Below are 17,893 nucleotides of genomic sequence, written 5' to 3'. Positions count from 1 at the left end.
ACGACGATTTGATAAATGATCATCTTGAATGTTTGCATAAAGTATTGGCAATCTACGAACTTGAATTTACAATTGTTGGCTATGACCATTTAGAATATTATGATCCATATATATTTAAAATAACTGACAACAGACAAGTCGTAACTCTAAGTTTAAACCAAAGTGTTAAGATTGATCCTGTTGTCAGAATCGATGATGCTGTATTTATATCAGACAGTTTGATTGTGCTCAAAGATTTCTTTACCAAGTTCCATGAATCGAGGTTTTTCAACGAAAACTGCAAGATTTTCATAATTTATCATGGTGCGGAACATCCCAATAAAATTATGGAAATGGCATCGGAGATGTTTTCGTTTCGTTTAGTGGTATTCGACAAACATTTCAATATTTACATTCCCAATCTAATCTCGGATGATAATTGCAAGATGACCACAATGAGAATGCTATCGTCATGTGACGCGGATAATAGGCGACTTGTGCTGGAAGTGGCTAAACGCAAATACAGAAACTTTCATGCTTGTCAAATGAATGTTTTAACACGAGTATACGAACCGTACGTCATCAATCTTAAAGATAAGGTCAATCCAGGTATCGAACCAGTCGTGTTGCAATATTTTGGTGATCAACTCAACTTCACTATAAAGTATGTTGAACACAATTATACTGAAATGGGAACTGTCTTTGAAAATGGAACACATACTAATCTTTACTTGGCACTGAAAGAAGGAATTGGAAATATAATGATTGGTGTTGTGCACAAGCAAGAATTTCGAGACTTTAGTGAAACTAAACAGTATTTCCCGACGGATTATCGATTTTTCATACCGAAAGCTGAAACGATTGCACCATGGATGAATCTTGTATTTATATTCACACCTTATACTTGGTTAATTTTAATCAGCAGTCTTTGTGCATATTCCCTCTTTTATTATCTCTATCAGAAAGCTATAAAATATTTTAGCAAACGTCTTCTGATGCCTCCAAGATACATTAAAAAGCGAGTACATGAAATTACATTATTGCAAAGTTTTCTAACCTGGTACAGCATTGTTCTTGGAGAATCAATTCCAGCTCCAAAAGTGACCGTCAATAGAACTTTGTTTATTTCATGGGTTATAGTTGCTTTTGTATTTACCTGTTCTTTTGAAACAAAACTCTTGTCATTTCTGCTGAAATCTGTGTATGAAAAGCAAATTAAAAGTTATGAAGATATTGCTGACTGCGGTTTGATCATCACTGGTAATGATTATGCCAAGGATGCTTTTGCTGAGAGTTATGGTGATCCAAGCGTTGTTAAAATTTACAACCGTTGGACACCGAGTAAAGTAGGAGATGGTTTTAAGACAATTGTAAACGTTGCAAAGAAACGCGACAGAATTTTAGTCTCGAATAGTCTCAGGCTTGCGTATTACTTAAAAGATGGGCAAACTAAAAACACATCTATATTTCTGATCCAATATTAGGGTTTTACTCTTCTATTTTATTGGAGAAAGGTCATCCGCTAAAAGATGCACTAAATGTTTACATAACAAAGTTTTTGGAGTATGGAATTTTTGACGAAATTACCAAGCAAATTACTCAGTATTATGTGAACGATGCACATTCGAATTATCAACCAATACAAATGACACATGTGCTTGGGGCTTTTATTATATATATAATTGGTGTTACAATTTGTATAGTTGCGTGTATTGTTGAAATATTGGTAAAAAAGTGCCGATTTGCAAGTTTTAAGTGTTAGTAATTATTAGCAAACAAATAAAACAATATATAAGGCAATAAATTATTATTTTTAGATATACTACAAAGAAGAATTGATAAGCCTAGTAACAAAAGTGATTTTGTTCCTGTGTTTATTTTAGTGTTCAAATTGTTCCGCCCTTAACATTCAAGTGACTTGCAAAAACATATTTTTAAGAAGTTTGTTAAAGTCTATTATTAGAAACACAATAAAACATTAAAATTAATAGTTACTACATAATATGACGTCTTAACTATATCACACGAAATAGATTTAGTATATTTCAGTTTATGATGATCGAGTGCACGATCAACTTGTCGAAATGTTTGGTTTTATTTTTTCTAATATATTTACCAAAAGTACAACTTATAAATCCGTTATTTTTACCTGAATCATACGATGATTTAAAATATAATCATCTTGAGTGTTTACGGAACGTCCTGCGTGTCTATGAATTGGAATTTACACTTGTTGCTTACGATTATTTGGGATTCTATGATCCAGAGATTTTTAAAATGACCGACAACCGTCAAGTCCTGACTTTGAGTCTAAATCAAAGTGTTAATATTGATCCTGTTATGCGAATCGATGATGCAGTGTTTATATCAGAGACCTGGGCTGTTCTGCAAGATTTCTTCCGCAAGTTTTATGAATCAAAACATTTTAATGAGAACTGCAAGATTTTCATTATCTATTACGGGTCTCGCCATCCTAATGAAATCATGTCATTTGCATCACAGATGTTTTCGATTCGAGTTGTTTTATTTGATAAACACTTCAATATTTATATTCCTGAGTATCTTTCGGAAGACAATTGTAAGTTGACTACCATGCAAAAACTGCCTGGATGCGATGTACATAGTTTGGACCTTATTCGGAACATAGCTACACATCAAATAATGAATTTCCATTCTTGTCCAATAAAAATATTAACACGAAGATACGAACCGTATGTACTAGATGTTAATGATAAGGAGAAACCAGGTATTGAACCGGCAATAATGAAAATGTTTAGTATGGAGCTTAACTTTACTGTACACTATGTGAAACATAATTATCTGCGAACGGGTTATGTCTATGAAAATGGAACTCATACTGGTCTCTACTTGGCATTAAAGGAAGGCGTTGGTAATATACTAATGGGGATTGTGACTCCTCAAAAGTACAGAGACTTCAGTGAGACCGATACTTATTTGCCCACAGAATACAGATTTTTTATTCCCAAAGCAAAACGGATGCCACCATGGAAGAATATTGCTTCGGTTTTTACTCCAACTACCTGGTGTTGTTTAATAAGCAGTATTTTTTTATTCTCAATTTTTTATTATTTTTTTCAACGTATATTAAACAAAATCAGTGTGCATATAAAAATTAAACCGCATTACAATGGGAGACGTATACAATCAATCAGTTTATCCAGAAGTTTTCTGGATATGCTTGCTATAACTCTTGGAAAGTCGATCATGGCACCTAAAATCCCAATCAACAGAATTTTGTTCTTATCCTGGGTTTTAGTAGCTTTTATATTTTCCAGCAGCTTTGAAACCAAAATCCTGTCGTTTTTATTAAAAGCCATGTATGAGAAACAAATTGAAAGTACTAAAGACATTGTTGAAAGTGGCCTGATTATTTCTGGTAATGAATATGCTAGAGAAGCATTTGCTGAAAGTTATGGCGACCCATACGCTATTAAAATTTACAATCGTTGGATTTCAAGTGACATTGTCGAAGGAGGCATTTCGGGCGTACAAGTTGCTGAAGGAAAACAAATATTAGTATCTACAAAAGAAAGAATAGCATTTTTTATGAGAAAAGATATGGAGAAAACAATATATGTTTCTAATCCAATTAAAGGATTTTACTCTTCTCTTTTATTAGAAAAAGGACATCCACTAAAAGCTGGATTGAATGTTTACATAAAAAAATATTACGAGTACGGCATCTTTGATAGAATGACTATGTCAAGCGAACATACTCTTAAAACAGCGGCACATTCAAAATATAAATCTTTGCAAATAAGACATGTTTGGGGAGCTTTTATTATTTATTTTCTTGGTGTTTGTATTGCTACAATTGTATTTGTTATGGAAAAAGTATTATAAGTGTAATTGGGTTTCATTTAAGTGTTGAAAATCAATAAACATAAAAAAGAAATCTTTTCTTTGGCTAATATAAATAATTGAAGAAAATTGTGGAAAATCCAGGAAAATCAGTTGACACTTTTTGTTCATAGAGGGCCAGTTTTCATTTTCCTTTAGAGCTTTCAAAGTGAATTACGAATATTATAGCTGTCGCTAGTTGTGATACAGAATTGCAAAAAATCCCTTAACTTCCAAACCCATAACTAAAACCAATACTACTTTAAACAAGTATCCAATAAACGTTTCCCTAATTGCTCATAATTTAAATTCAGTAAAGTTCATGAACTTTATTAATTCGTTTGACCCTCAAAGCTTATTATTTAATTCTGAGCAATAATGTACAAAAGAATAGCCACAAAATAAGTGTCAAAAGTTAATAATTTTGTTTGCGTGTTATGAATACATAGCTTGTACAGCTAACAAATTATATCATAACCGCCGTAAACATTCAAGTAACTTACATTAATCATAACTTTTAAGATTATCAGGGTGTTCACTATATGAACCCAACGAATATAATATACACATTAACAATATAACAATACATAATGTAGAAAATTATGAGTAATACTTCAACCCTCAGTTATTTCCTCATATTTATTATTGAGACATAGCTTGTTAACTTGTAGACTGTACACATAATAATTTGTCCGAATTAACATTCACTACACGACAATATATATAATTATATGGTTAATAAAAAATTAGACAAGCCTTGTGTTTAGCATTGAACGTTATCCTACGACTTAGAGTTTGATAAATTTCAGTTTACTATGATCGGCTGTGTGTCCAACTTGTCAAAATGTATTATTTTATTCTTTTTATTAATTTATACACAAGAAGTTAACTTAACAAATTCGCTATTTTTGCCTGAATCTTTTGATGATTTGATTAATGATCATCTTGAGTGTTTGCATCAAGTGTTAGCAATCTACGAACTTGAATTTACATTGGTTGGCTACGACCATTTGGAATATTATGATCCACATATCTTTAAAATCACCGACAATAGACAAGTCGTCACTCTGAGTTTAAATCAAAGTGTTAAGATTGATCCTGTTGTCCGAATAGATGATGCTGTATTTATATCAGACAGTTTGATTGTACTCAAGGATTTTTTTACGAAGTTTCATGAATCAAGGTTTTTTAATGAAAACTGCAAAATTTTTATTATCTATCATGGAAATCGTCATCCCAATGAAATTATGAAAATTGCATCAGAGAATTTCTCATTTCGAGTGGTTGTATTCGACAAGCATTTTGATATTTATATTCCAAATCAAATCGCATCAGATAACTGTAAGATGACAACTATGAGAAAACTTCCAGCGTGTGATGCACCTAACAAAAAGTTAGTGGTAGAAATAGCTAAACAACAATATAGAAATTTTCACAATTGTCAGATAAATGTTTTAACGAGAAAGTACGAACCGTACGTTATAGATGTGAATGATGCGACTAACCCAGGAATGGAACCACAAGTTATGAAGCTTTTTGGAATTGAACTTAATTTCACGATCAATTACGTTAAACATAATTTTACTGACATGGGCTATGTTTTTGAAAACGGTACTCATACTCATCTTTATTTGGCACTGAAAGATGGTATTGGTAATTTAATGATTGGCATAATGTTTCCACAAAAGTTTGGAGATTTCAGTGAAACAAAAACATATTTTCCGACAGATTACAGATTTTTTATTCCGAAAGCAAAACGAATTCCTCCTTGGATGAATTTGGCATCAAATTTTACATTTGTTACGTGGATGTGCTTGATTGGCAGCATTTGCATTTTCTCAATATTTTATTATTTCTTTCAAGGAGTTCTCAATGATATTAGTATAAAATTTAACATTCCACGAATCTACAATAAAAGACGCATTAATAAAATTGGTTTATCACGAAGTTTTTTAGACGTGTTTGCTGTAACATTAGGAAAATCAATTGTTACACCAAGAATCACAATCAACCGAGTTTTATTCATGTCCTGGATATTATTTGCTTTCGTGTTTTCCAACAGCTACGAAACAAAACTCTTGTCATTTCTTTTGAAGTCCGTTTATGAAAATCAAATTAAAAGTTATGAAGATGTTGCTGAGAGTGGCTTGATCATAACCGGTAATGAATATGCTAAAGAAGCATTTGCTGAGAGTTATGGTGACCCCAACATTGTTAAAATATACAAACGTTGGACTTCAAGTGACATAGTATATGGTGGGGCGACAATAGAGATGCTTGTAGCACGTCGTGACCGAATTATAGTGTCTAACGATAGAAGAATTTCTTACTTTATGGCACAGGGACAGTATGACAATAGTGTTTATTCTTCAGCTCCCATTGTAGGATTCTACTCTTCAATTTTATTGGAAAAAGGTCATCCGTTAAAAGCAGGACTAAATGTTTACATCACGAAATTCTTAGAGTATGGTATATTTGACGAAATTACCAAATCTAAAAATCGTTATACATTCTCAGTAACACATTCACTATACCAATCAATTAAAATAGAACATGTTCTTGGTGCTTTTATTCTATATATTATTGGTACTATTGTAGGTATAATTATTTTTATCATGGAAAATCTATGGAAGTGTTTGTGAAATGTTAACATTTGCTATTTGAACGCAATATTTTTTAAATTTTAATTTTTACACAGAAACAACAATTAATTAAATAAAAACAACATTTGAAACATAAAACTTTATTGCAAGAATTCAAACAATTTGCAAACATTGGAATAAACCTGGTAAATCGCTTATTATTAGCTACTCAATGATATTACAGTTGCACAGAGTGTTTAAAGTCAATAAACTTGATGTAAATCTGAAATCAAATTCCCAGCTGCTACAATATTTACAATTATACGCACTGTTTGTTAAATTGTAAAGTTTTAATCAAACAATGAATACATTTGAATTACAATCAACTTCTCAAAGAGTATTGATATTCCAATAAGTAAATATTTACTTAATGTTGTTCCTTGTATAATTTTCTATATTTTAAAATACTTTTACTTGGAATTTTGTTAGTGGGTACTTAGTAATTGGGTTTCCCAAAGCTGCCAATTTTAAATAATTGCTTTAAATTTTGCTATAAATAGCACGTATATTAGTTCACACATTAATCCGTATCTGCAAGTTATAATACAATGCGTTTTACGTTTGTTTTGATCGCCGTTGCTTGTTTTGCATTTTGCGGTGCAAGACATGTAAGTGAAGGTGAACTTGAACACGTCCTTCGAAATGCTGGTGCCGATATGAGTCGTATCAATACATGGAAGTGTATTGTATACGAAGAGTCGAAATATGAAACTTCTGCGCACAATACTCAATCGGGCGATCATGGAATTTTCCAAATCAGCCAATTGTATTGGTGTTCCCTTTCAAATCAACCTGGTGAGTAAAATTTGATTAAGTTAGATTAAGTTTAATGCAAAGGTTAAAAAAATCGGAAGTTTATTGTAAATAAAATATTTTTGTCGTAAAGGTGGTGGATGTGGAATGACTTGTGCTTCATTAAGAGACGACGATATAACAAATGACGCCCGATGTGCAGTTCACATTTATAATGAAGCTAGATCACGTGGTCAAGATGGTTTCCAACCTTGGACAACTTACTCTCGTTGCCATTAGTTAAAATTTATCATTTTATATTGTGTCACATGTTCAATTAACAAAATGTAAATTCTGAATAAATTAAAGCACTTGGCTTTTAATATGTGAATTTAATTAAAGCAATTAATGATTAAATTACCACTAATCACCAACAATATTCGGCTTAGTATTGACGAGTTACACTAGAGGTGGTGGCGCAATACCACACCCCACGGCACACAATATCATTAACATAAACTACTGGAATGTCGATATCTACGCCCGATCGTGCTTGACAATACATACAGCCGGGGACACTAAAGCACCAGCCATGCAAAGCGGCGCCGTTCATCATTTGACCACTCGATTTTCCATTAAACGTTCGCTTGCCGCCACCGCTGTATTACGCCCGACATCGACACGAAGCATTTACTGCATTTGTTACAAAAACCAGTCGACCATTTGTCCGCATTTAAACCTCCATTACGTTTGCCATTCCAATAGTTGGAGATCGGCAAGGAAAGATTATTCCGCTCGCCCCCACATAGTTGGGCACATTCGATATTAATTTAGCATCAATTTAGTGTCTAAACTTTGTTTAATTTGAGCACGCGCTCGTTTTGCCGAATATTTGTGTTAATTAATTGCGTTATTACGTGTGATAATTAATAATTAAAATCGTTTGTTTAATGGTTCATTATTGCTTCGCGCTGAATAACTGAATGCAAAATGTGTATTGATTATTTTGATTTGATTCATTACACAAATTGCTAAACTTTGCATGCAAATTGAAGATAAATAAAATAATTTCATCAATTTGCCAACGTGTTAAAGTTAAGTAATAGTTGTAAATTTATTTAACATCCTGTTTAATCTTAGTGCGCCATATGCTTCATAAATAATTTTCCCGATATAAATTCGTTACACGAATTAGCACTTAAATAAAGTTTCAAATGCAGTTTCAAAAGTGCGCGGATGAATGAACTGATGAATTCATTCGCTTGGAGGATCGTTAAGAAGGCTAGGAAGAGAAACAACCGATAGCAAAGCGGCGTATCCTGATTCGTAGTTTTACCCAATTCGCATAGATAGCGCTACCGTGTCAATATCCTTTTTATTTTTCCTGAACTACTTCTTCGTATCAAATATCAAATTAAACTTTTATAATTTATTTGTATATATACATAGTTAATAAATCAAACAAACTAAATATATTTTAACATTTTATGATTTAATTAACATGTTTTTTGCTTTTTTGTGTTTAACTGCAGTATACGTACAGGCATTAAAAAAATGCTGACGTTATGTTTGCCGGAGTTTTTTTAGATGGAAAAAGTCAGCGGAGAGAAAGTTGAGCATTCTGTTAATATGCATAGGTTTTTGCACGTTGTTAGCGGAGAAATGTTCGCCGAAGAATGAGGTTTAATGCGAATTCGCCACGGTGGAAAACTCCCAACAAGCACCCGGGCGTCGAATGTCGGTTTTTTAATTGGCGCAATGCTCATTAATAAACGTGGAAACGCCGAGAATTGGTATTGGAGTTTGGAGGATTGCGGAATTATGTGCAAATGAGGAACGAAGGTTTTAATACGATGTTCATTGTGCGCGACGATCAAGAGTTATTTTAATTTTTATCGCTCGAAAAGAAAGAAAATATTTATTAGGAATAATATAATATTAATTTGAGTGAAATAAAAATATGCGGCGCAAAAAAGTTAATGTGATTTGTTCGGTCAATCGAAAAAATAGTGGAATTATTAATAGTGTCCTTTGACATAACAATTTTCCTATTATAGTTCGGGCGGCGGAGCTTTTGTAACGCGTTTTTGCTGCCCGATTCGTTTCTGACTGCGCGCACTATCATACGTTACATACTCTCGCGCGCTTTGCGGGTGGATATAGATATTGTGAAAGGGATCAAATTTCTTGTTTGACAACACAAAGCTTCTTACTATGTAACTTCCTTCCGTCCCATTATCTTTTCCCCATACGACAAAAGAAATCACTTTAGGGTTTCCTTAAAATATGACGTATATTTCTTTGGATATTATTATTATATATCTATATGTGCCATTCAACTTATGCGCGGCCGTTCTTCAAAACCCTGCGTGCGCTTCAGGAATGGACGATATCGAAGAGTTTAGCACCGTAACATACTTCATTCGATATTTTTCGTTTCTCGGCTCGATAATGTAATGGCGCATTATCGTAATATGAATGAACGATTTTCGTCGTTTCACAGTCGCCGAGCTTTCGCATGACGGCGAAAAATGCGCGTAAAAGCCTAAAATTGCTGCTGCAAATTCTCGAAAGTTTTGTTTCGAGTCCCCGACCGCCTTTTCTTTTTCGCGTTCGGTTCCTTCGCATCGATGAACTCAGCTCTTTGGAATGTCGGTACGATTTATTCGTGCTCACATTTTACGGTCAAATTTAGCGCAAATGTCAAAAAGTACAAATCATAAAATCGCAATTTAAAGTTTCTTATTGGAAAATTTTCAAAGAGATAATGATTCATATAACAATACTTACATATTATATTTCACTATGTTTCATTTTGATATCTCACTGAAGTCACGTTTATTCTGCACTTCATACCAACAAACTTGATAAATGCTTCCCGTTTAGTACAGTTATAAATAGAACGTGTCTTTTAATAAACAATTTTATCACATTACTAAGAACTTGGGAATATCCAATATTCATGATGAATAATACCTATCTTCATTCCTCACTATATAAGCCGTTGGCAGTTCTAATTGCTTACAGTATATTTCGACCCTGACTCAAAACAACAATGAAATCTACATTGAAAGTCATTCTCGCCGTAGCTTGCTTTGCTCTGTGCACTGCAAGACGCGTATCTCAGGGCGAACTTGACCAGGTCCTCCGCAATGCAGGCGCTACCCGCTTGAAAACGTGGCAATGCATTGTACACGAAGAATCCAGATACGAAACTAGTGCACACAACAAAGTCACGGGAGATCATGGTATTTTTCAAATCAGCGAATTATATTGGTGCTCCAAAACCAGTCGTCCAGGTTTGTTTACTTTAACCATAATATGAAGTCTTAAATGTCTTAAAATATGAGTGTTTAGGAGGAGGATGTGGAATGACATGTGCTTCATTAAGAGACGACGATATTACCAATGACGCGCAATGTGCAGTTCTCATCTACAATGATGCTAGAAGTCGTGGTAATGATGGCTTCCAACCATGGACAACTTATTCTCGTTGCAGAGGATTGTAAACACATATCAATGATTGATTTTTCTTTTGCCTCAATATATTAATATATCTTTTTGTGAATTCTTGTTGCTTTGTCTATTATTCACTCTTCTAATGTGTTCATATTAAAGTTCCGCCTTGGCTTAATTGAAATATTAATGGTATAATAGTAAAGTTGTCGATATCCTGAAAGTAAGTCCAAAGTTTAGCAGAAACCAGATGGATATACTGTTTGTAAGCAGAAAATAGAAACATTTAATGTACAATACTAAGTTTACCATTAAAATTGTCACTAAAATGTATTTATTCTTGGTTGTAGATAAACTTGGTTCGTATAAGAATTGATTAATTTCTTAGTGTCTCTTTTGTGATGTTTTGTTTTGGTACAACCGTAGGTATATCAGCTAAATCCCATCGGCAGGAGGCTTTCTCAGCTCGAAAAGTAAGTCTATGGTAGTAAATTGACGAATAAGAATGTGATAACCAGCGTATTTTCGAAAAGTTATAATTACCAGCTAATTAAGTTTAGCCGACTCGTTCGCAAGCCCTCCGTGCGGCACAGCCCGGGCGAGTTAGACGCTGTTGCTGCCGGGATGCCGGGCGACGAGCGATTTTCCCGAAAATTACATTAAGCCGACCCCCGAGGGACCGAAGGCCATAGACACTCTTGCCTGCACGCGGAGACGACGGAGGCGGCTGCCTAAACACTGCCGTAACACCGAACGACAACAACAACACGCGTCGCCCAAGATTTGTTTGTTTTTACTTTTACTTAGTGGCTCAAATCTAGAATCGCAAAATCGAAAATTAAACTAACTTTCCGAGAATTAAACTTTGAGATAATAAAACACCATTTTCAGGGGAACAACACATAAATAGGCAGACAAGTTATTTTTGATTGTCTATTTTTATATAAATTATTACATACGACTAATAACATTGAATTAATGATATATTCAAATTAATTATACGTATAAGAGGTTTCGGATGCTAATACAATTTAATTAGAAAAGGAAATGGCTGAATTCAGCAGAATGTTGGTACTAAAATACTCGGGGTGTATTTAGCGTACCAGTAACAGCTGCGGCGCGATTTTCCAACGAAAACTCACTCATTGCAATATGGCAATAATAATAATATCGAATATCGGCAAACGAATTTGCCAGCTTCGTCGCTTTTCACTACACGGCGCTATGAAACGCGAGTGTGGAATTGGAATAAATGCTTAAATAGATACTACAAATGCATGCGGTTTTCCAAATGGATTCATATGTTGCTATTTCTAATGTATTTTCCACCCGCGCACAATAAAGGCATAGAAACGCTTAGAAAGCAAAGTAAAAAAATATCAAGTTTAATTTGATGAATGTATTGAAAAGTAAATAAACTCTTTGTGTGTGTATGTGGCACGCCTTGGAATTTATGACGTTTGCAAGTAAGGTGGCGTCGAAATCCTCGGGTTGTTCATCGAAAAAGATGCGAGTGACACTCCTCGCTCGTCGGTGGTGATGAGCCCCAGCGCACAGTCGGCGCGCCGAGTGGCACCAGTCAACCGTGAAGAAGATAAATGAAATGTGCCGCCGCCGAACTCAGATAAGCTCGCAGACTTGACGTCATAAAAAAACCATCCGCCCGCATACATTGCAATGCACACGCACCGCCCTTGCGAAACCTCCGTCCGCACTATTGCCGCAGTACGCGTCGCGATATTGAAAGCGGAGAGGAACTAAGAGGTCTTTCCGAAAGTTGTAAAACGCGACGCAGGGCCCGAACCCGATGTGCGCTATTTTAAATAAAGCGCAGTCGATGTGCGAGATGCGAGTGCGTCACTGCTGATAAGAAACTAAAAAGAGACTGTAAGAAGTCGTTCAGTTGAGTTGCGACCCAACTAGTTTTCGTCCTTCGGTTTATGAAATGTTTCGACGTTTTCCATTAAAATGCTGCGTCAATATAAACTTGTGTCCGAATATTCTACAAAGGACAAAACAGACCAATTCAAAAGGTCATAAAATGCTCGTGATTTTTAAAATTGGTTTGATATAAAATTGCAAAAACTTATTTATGATCAGCATTTGATAACTGGTGAATTGTAGAAATGGTACGTGTTTAAATTTAGATCACATAGTATATTCTCATCCGAAATCATTAAAAATCGTCCTCTTGTCGGATGTGGGCGAGGATTCCGGACAGTTACACGGAGTCGTCGGAAAATTGAATAAAATAGTTGAGTGGCAGCGACGTTCTTTGCCGGGCTTTTCCTTCCGTTATGTGTCGGGCGCATGCAGTCGACGGCGGTTTGCACGATCGCCGAACGCATCTTCCACGGACACTGCGGGGGAGCATATAAAATATTGGACATGTCGATGTCTGAGACGTCCGAGATAAGAGAACAGCGAGCGGAAGATTTTAATCTTTTAGCTGTCACATTGAATCGAAGCGAGCGACACCGAAAAGCGGCTTGCGTTGCTGCTCGAGGCAGCCGTTCCCATGTCCACAGTGGAAAAAGGCGCCGCCACTGCCGCCTCCATCGCCTCAACCACCATTCGTTCGTCTTCATCACTATAAGCGTTGCGAGTGCCGCGTGCTATAATAGTAAGTGTTGTCTCGCCTGCTGTGTCCTACCGGTGCGAGAAAGGACACACGACCGAGTCAGCAACGCGCGTCCTTGGAAAAGGCAATCGCAGGACCGCCAATCAATTAGGTCGAAGCCGGGGCAGGAGAACGTTTTCCTTCCTTCCTTTGCAGATTTAATTAAGACTTTTGGAGGCGCAGCATTCCAGCCGACGCTTGACGCTCCCCGATAAGGACATCCAGGATTCTCTCAACTCAGTTGGATACTTTTGTAGTGCGCAAACAAAGAAATCATTTCTTTTTTACTCTGAGTTGTAATAAAAATGAGCATCTTGCATATTATTTGTTCGATTTGAAAACTCATGATTTTCTATTCTTCGATTTATTATCACTGGATGGTGGAAGGCGATTAAGTCGCTTTGCAAAGATGTAAGAGTGTGTTCACTTGGTGTGTGAAGCCGTTTGACAAACTCGCCTGTCGAAGTCTATTCTGACGGATTAAAAGTACCAACCCTCAGTTCCTATCGTCGCCCGCCTTCCAATTTCACAATCGTAATCGCGACGAGTAAGTTCACACGTACGAACGTATTTCGAACTTCCGCCTACGCGTGTATTAGTTCGCACGTATTCAGAGTGCTTCGACTTTCGTTCGAGTGGCAAGGGGTGACGAGGGGGCACCCCTTTTTTTCCCCACACACACTCACACCCTCTTAACACTCGGCATCAATACGCGCGCCGCCGGTTTCCATCGAATCATATAAATAACCGGCAGCTTTCAATGCCGTTTTCCACGCCGAAACCCAGCCCCGAACTTCATTACACACGTTCGTCACCGGTTTTCGTTTCGACTGCTTGGCGCGCCGCGCCCAGGTCTTATAATACGACAACGAGTCGACGACTGCGGCGGAAGCTTTTTAAAATCCAGTGCAAAAGAGGAAGACGAATGAGGCAGCGTTCGGCAGATAGGAATTGAAAATCGGCGCGCTTCTCGTTTCGAAAACGAAGGAGACGTATGTGCGGTGCGCCATCACTACACATTGCGTCTTAGACATTTTCAATGTAACAGAAACAAAAATTAAAAAGTCATGACTTTGCATCAATACATATTTTTTCTTTGGGGGTTTGTAATATGTACCTATAATCAATAAAAAGTGTCTGAGTATGGTTTATAAACGCAGTTAAAATGAACGGACCGAGAGTCTTGGAAAAAGTCATTATTTGAAACATATTGCGATAAATATCAATGAAGGAGCTTATTGCGGCCAGTAATATCGATGTGGCCATGTGTGTGTGCGTAGATGTGTGAGTTGCATCGCGTGGATCGGCCAAGGATATTATATGGGGTGCCATTCTAATAAATCGGGATCCGGATGGGCAATAACGCGGCCGCAGCCATTCCGCGAATCTGCCGCCGCCTGAAATATCACGCGACCTTTACGTTATCATAAAAGACGGTGACGCGCGCGGGGAGCGCTCACAGCCCTCTCGCCAGCGCATAATTGAATAAGTCTCCAAGTGTACGAATTTTTGACAATTTACCACTCTCGCCCCTGTTGTGCAAAGTGATTTTTTGTGCTCGAAATACAATGCATCAAGCCCGAGGCAGAAGCAGAGCTCGCGCAAAAAGCCGAAACAAATTAGACACGATGTTTTTAATTTAATTAAAAATTCTAATTCCGAGTTGTACAAGAATCTTCTCCGCGTAGGCACTGAACACGCAATGGTTTATTCTGAGCCTTGAGGATATTTTTGTCTCAAGTTTTTTTTTTCACGATTAACGCATTGGACCGCGTCAAACCGCAAAACCGCAAAAAGGAAAGTGTCATCTTTTCGGTGGAAATTTTGAAGTCGGTGTCTTGGGGGGAGCTCAACCCACCTCACGCTCATTGTTTTGTTAGCGACGTCTGCGTTTGTGCGCACATCGCGAAATCTAGTCGTGCCATTCTAAGTTGAATTATTTGCCGCCCTGCAGGCGTAAGGTCTCACACTCTTGGCAGGCGCACACCTGAACACCTTTGGCGCAAGGAAAAAGAGAAGACCTAAAACGACGCCGTGCGGAAATGCCTGGATTGTTTGTGTCTGCGATGTGTAAATACGCATTTCGTACGCGCCACGTATAGACGAAGTTTTATTTGACATTTTTTCAAGACCTCTTTTCGGCATTGATGCGCGTCTTATTTCCTATCTTGATTTTTCACCTCGAAATACAAACTATTCTAAAACGACCTAAAAATAAATTCTGTACGTTTTTTTTTTACCCTTAGGGATTTTCCTGGTAAGCAAATATAATTGCAATTTTCACCTTTTCGTTGCAGATATTTTCACAAATATAGAAATGTATAAATTTCCCTCACGCCAAAAGAGACCTATATCGAGGTCTTTTATATAAATGCCCCGCGGAAAAATACACCCTGACATTAAAGCTTTTTATTGTTTCATCGCCTTCGCTGCTTTTTTTCTTTTTTCCCAGGCGTTCCAAGCTTGGAGCTTGAAGTGTTCGGTAGGTGAGGCGGCCGAGTGAAAAAAACGTGCCGAGCGAGAGAGGAGAAAATTCGGGCGTCTATACTATAACGGGGTCTCAAAAAAAGAACTTTATGCCCTCTGGTAATCGATAAGCGTTCGAGGGAGCGTTACCGCTATATACGCTTTTTTATTATTTATATTCCGACTTTAAGGATACCTAAAGACTCTCTTATACATATACAAATATATTATCTAGATAAAGGATAACGGATTATTGCTAAATATAAGATATAAAGGACGCAGTATAAAAGAAAGAAATGACTGGCAGACGGGCGGACAGACAGAAGCCGTGGTGGTAAAAAAAGCAGCGCGACAAATGAGGTTTTTATTAGAAAATATGTGGGGACGTGACAGTCGCTTAAAGCGGTGATATAAATTAATGTATTAGAAAAGATTGGGTTGGGTTAAGTTGCTTTTTCGAAATGAGCTTGTCAATAAGCAATTATTTTAATTAATACTTAATATGCCTTCGGTATTGATTGCAAACAATGCTATAATTCAGTTTACATACATGTCAAAGATAATTGTGGTCGTGGGCGTTGAAATTGTCATTCGTATCGGAAACAATTGAATGTAACTTGAGGATAGAGTTGCGCGTCGTTTAATTTTCATGCGCGTCTGTGAAACGTTTAAACATTTACCAGTTTCCTTCGATTCTATTCTAACGCGACTCGCGACGAACTCTGTGAGCTTGCGACAAATATTAAACGCTTTGTGGATTTAATATGCGCACACATTTATATAGAATGTTGAACACAAGCCTTCGCAGAAAATACCAACACAAGTGTTGGTGTAAAGCACGTACCTGCATAAATCGACATCGGTGTTCTTTGATGTTTAGAGAAAATTGGCACGATCAAATTTGACGCACGTAATTCACTCATGAAACATGTTGAAGGTATTTATCATATGAAGTAGGTATTTATTAGACAGTCGATTATTAGTAATTGATTTATTTTGTGTACCTGCATCAATGAAGAACTTACAATTTATGTTTATGAGATGATTAAATTTTACTTTTGTTTTATTTTCCACGCAATGTCTGTGTTTATTGTACTAGTAAATCAAAACGTTGGCAATTTATCGGGGAACACTCGCGGCGTCTGTCACCCCATATTTTTGCGTGCTTCCGATTGCTTTCGAAATGATTTTTTCCGTGATAACTCCTGCTCTACGCAATTTTTGTGCGCCGTAGCCTCCAAATCTTTGATAGCTTTGTTCCCCGCACTCTCGGTTGGCTTGTTTATACCTTGTTGCCGCCGTGTTCGCAATTGCTGACGATTGCGAACAACCGGCAGTTTAGTAGCTGCGAGTGGAAAAGTAAAAACGCTAAATAAAATGTGACGTTTATGGGGCCGCAATGCCGGTTCGACAATGGAAAACTTATCGATAGTGCGGGCTGGAAGCAAGCAGCAACGGCAGCATAAATTGCCATCGTTCATAAGGAACACTAAAACATCCAAACATCAGGACTTTGTGATTACGAACGCATTGCTGTCGTTGGATCCCCACGACCATGAAGTATGTTATTGCTACAACTTATTTGTTTACTTCATGATGGCTTTATTTAGTGGGATAATGTTCTTGGACGAAATATGTCTACAATTGATTTACTAAAAAATATGATACTAAAAATTACTTTAAATTATTTAATGAAATTGTTGTTTTTAAATACGTTATTTGCACTCAATATGTCACCTACATTTTTATATTCGTCGGTTTATATTTAACTCCACAATAATCGCATTATAACACACATTTAAATACACAGCGCAATAAAAACAAACATTTAAAACTATAAATAAACCAGCATTCAAGTGCAATGCATTGTTATTGTATTTATTTACATTAAACTTGATTAAAATATGAATATATTTTTTGTATTTATAAAAGCACAGCCCGATTTTCGGCATGCTTTTGACGTCTGCTTTGATTATCTCAATGCTGCGACCATTGCAACCCGACATAATGTTTATTAATAAAATAAATTTTATTTTCATAAATTCGCGACCATTATCATCGATATTATCATAAATATTATATGATGATTTTTCGCGCATGAATACAAAAACATGCGGATGTCAATCTGATACGTTTG

At 36.4% G+C, this 17,893-nt stretch overlaps 1 protein-coding gene across 1 annotated transcript; it reads left to right on the top strand.

The window, feature by feature from the left end:
- The first annotated feature begins 7,010 nt into the window (after positions 1 to 7,010).
- Positions 7,011 to 10,854, top strand: LOC135803646 (uncharacterized). Its single transcript, XM_065317315.1, has 5 exons — positions 7,011 to 7,277; positions 7,369 to 7,513; positions 8,747 to 8,751; positions 10,256 to 10,513; positions 10,572 to 10,854. Exons 1-5 carry the CDS (start codon positions 7,031 to 7,033, stop codon positions 10,721 to 10,723), a joined length of 807 nt encoding a protein of 268 aa, XP_065173387.1. The 5' UTR covers positions 7,011 to 7,030; the 3' UTR covers positions 10,724 to 10,854.
- Positions 10,855 to 17,893: the final 7,039 nt, after the last annotated feature.

The sequence above is a fragment of the Atheta coriaria genome, unplaced genomic scaffold, assembly GCF_025399875.1.
Source record: "Atheta coriaria isolate IRGN ID8LTWV9N9 unplaced genomic scaffold, Caltech_Dcor_3.1 hic_scaffold_3_pilon, whole genome shotgun sequence".
NCBI classification, from domain to species: Eukaryota; Metazoa; Arthropoda; class Insecta; order Coleoptera; family Staphylinidae; genus Dalotia; species Dalotia coriaria.
Note: the sequence above shows the minus strand (reverse complement) of the source record. Positions and strands in the feature narration are given on the sequence as shown.

Excerpts from the sequence above, each read along its gene's own strand:
- LOC135803646 (XM_065317315.1), top strand. The coding sequence starts at position 7,031 with ATGCGTTTTACGTTTGTTTTGATCGCCGTTGCTTGTTTTGCATTTTGC. Across the intron at positions 7,278-7,368 it reads TTCCCTTTCAAATCAACCTG|GTGGTGGATGTGGAATGACT; the intron begins GTGAGTAAAATT and ends TTTGTCGTAAAG. Across the intron at positions 10,514-10,571 it reads CTCCAAAACCAGTCGTCCAG|GAGGAGGATGTGGAATGACA; the intron begins GTTTGTTTACTT and ends ATGAGTGTTTAG.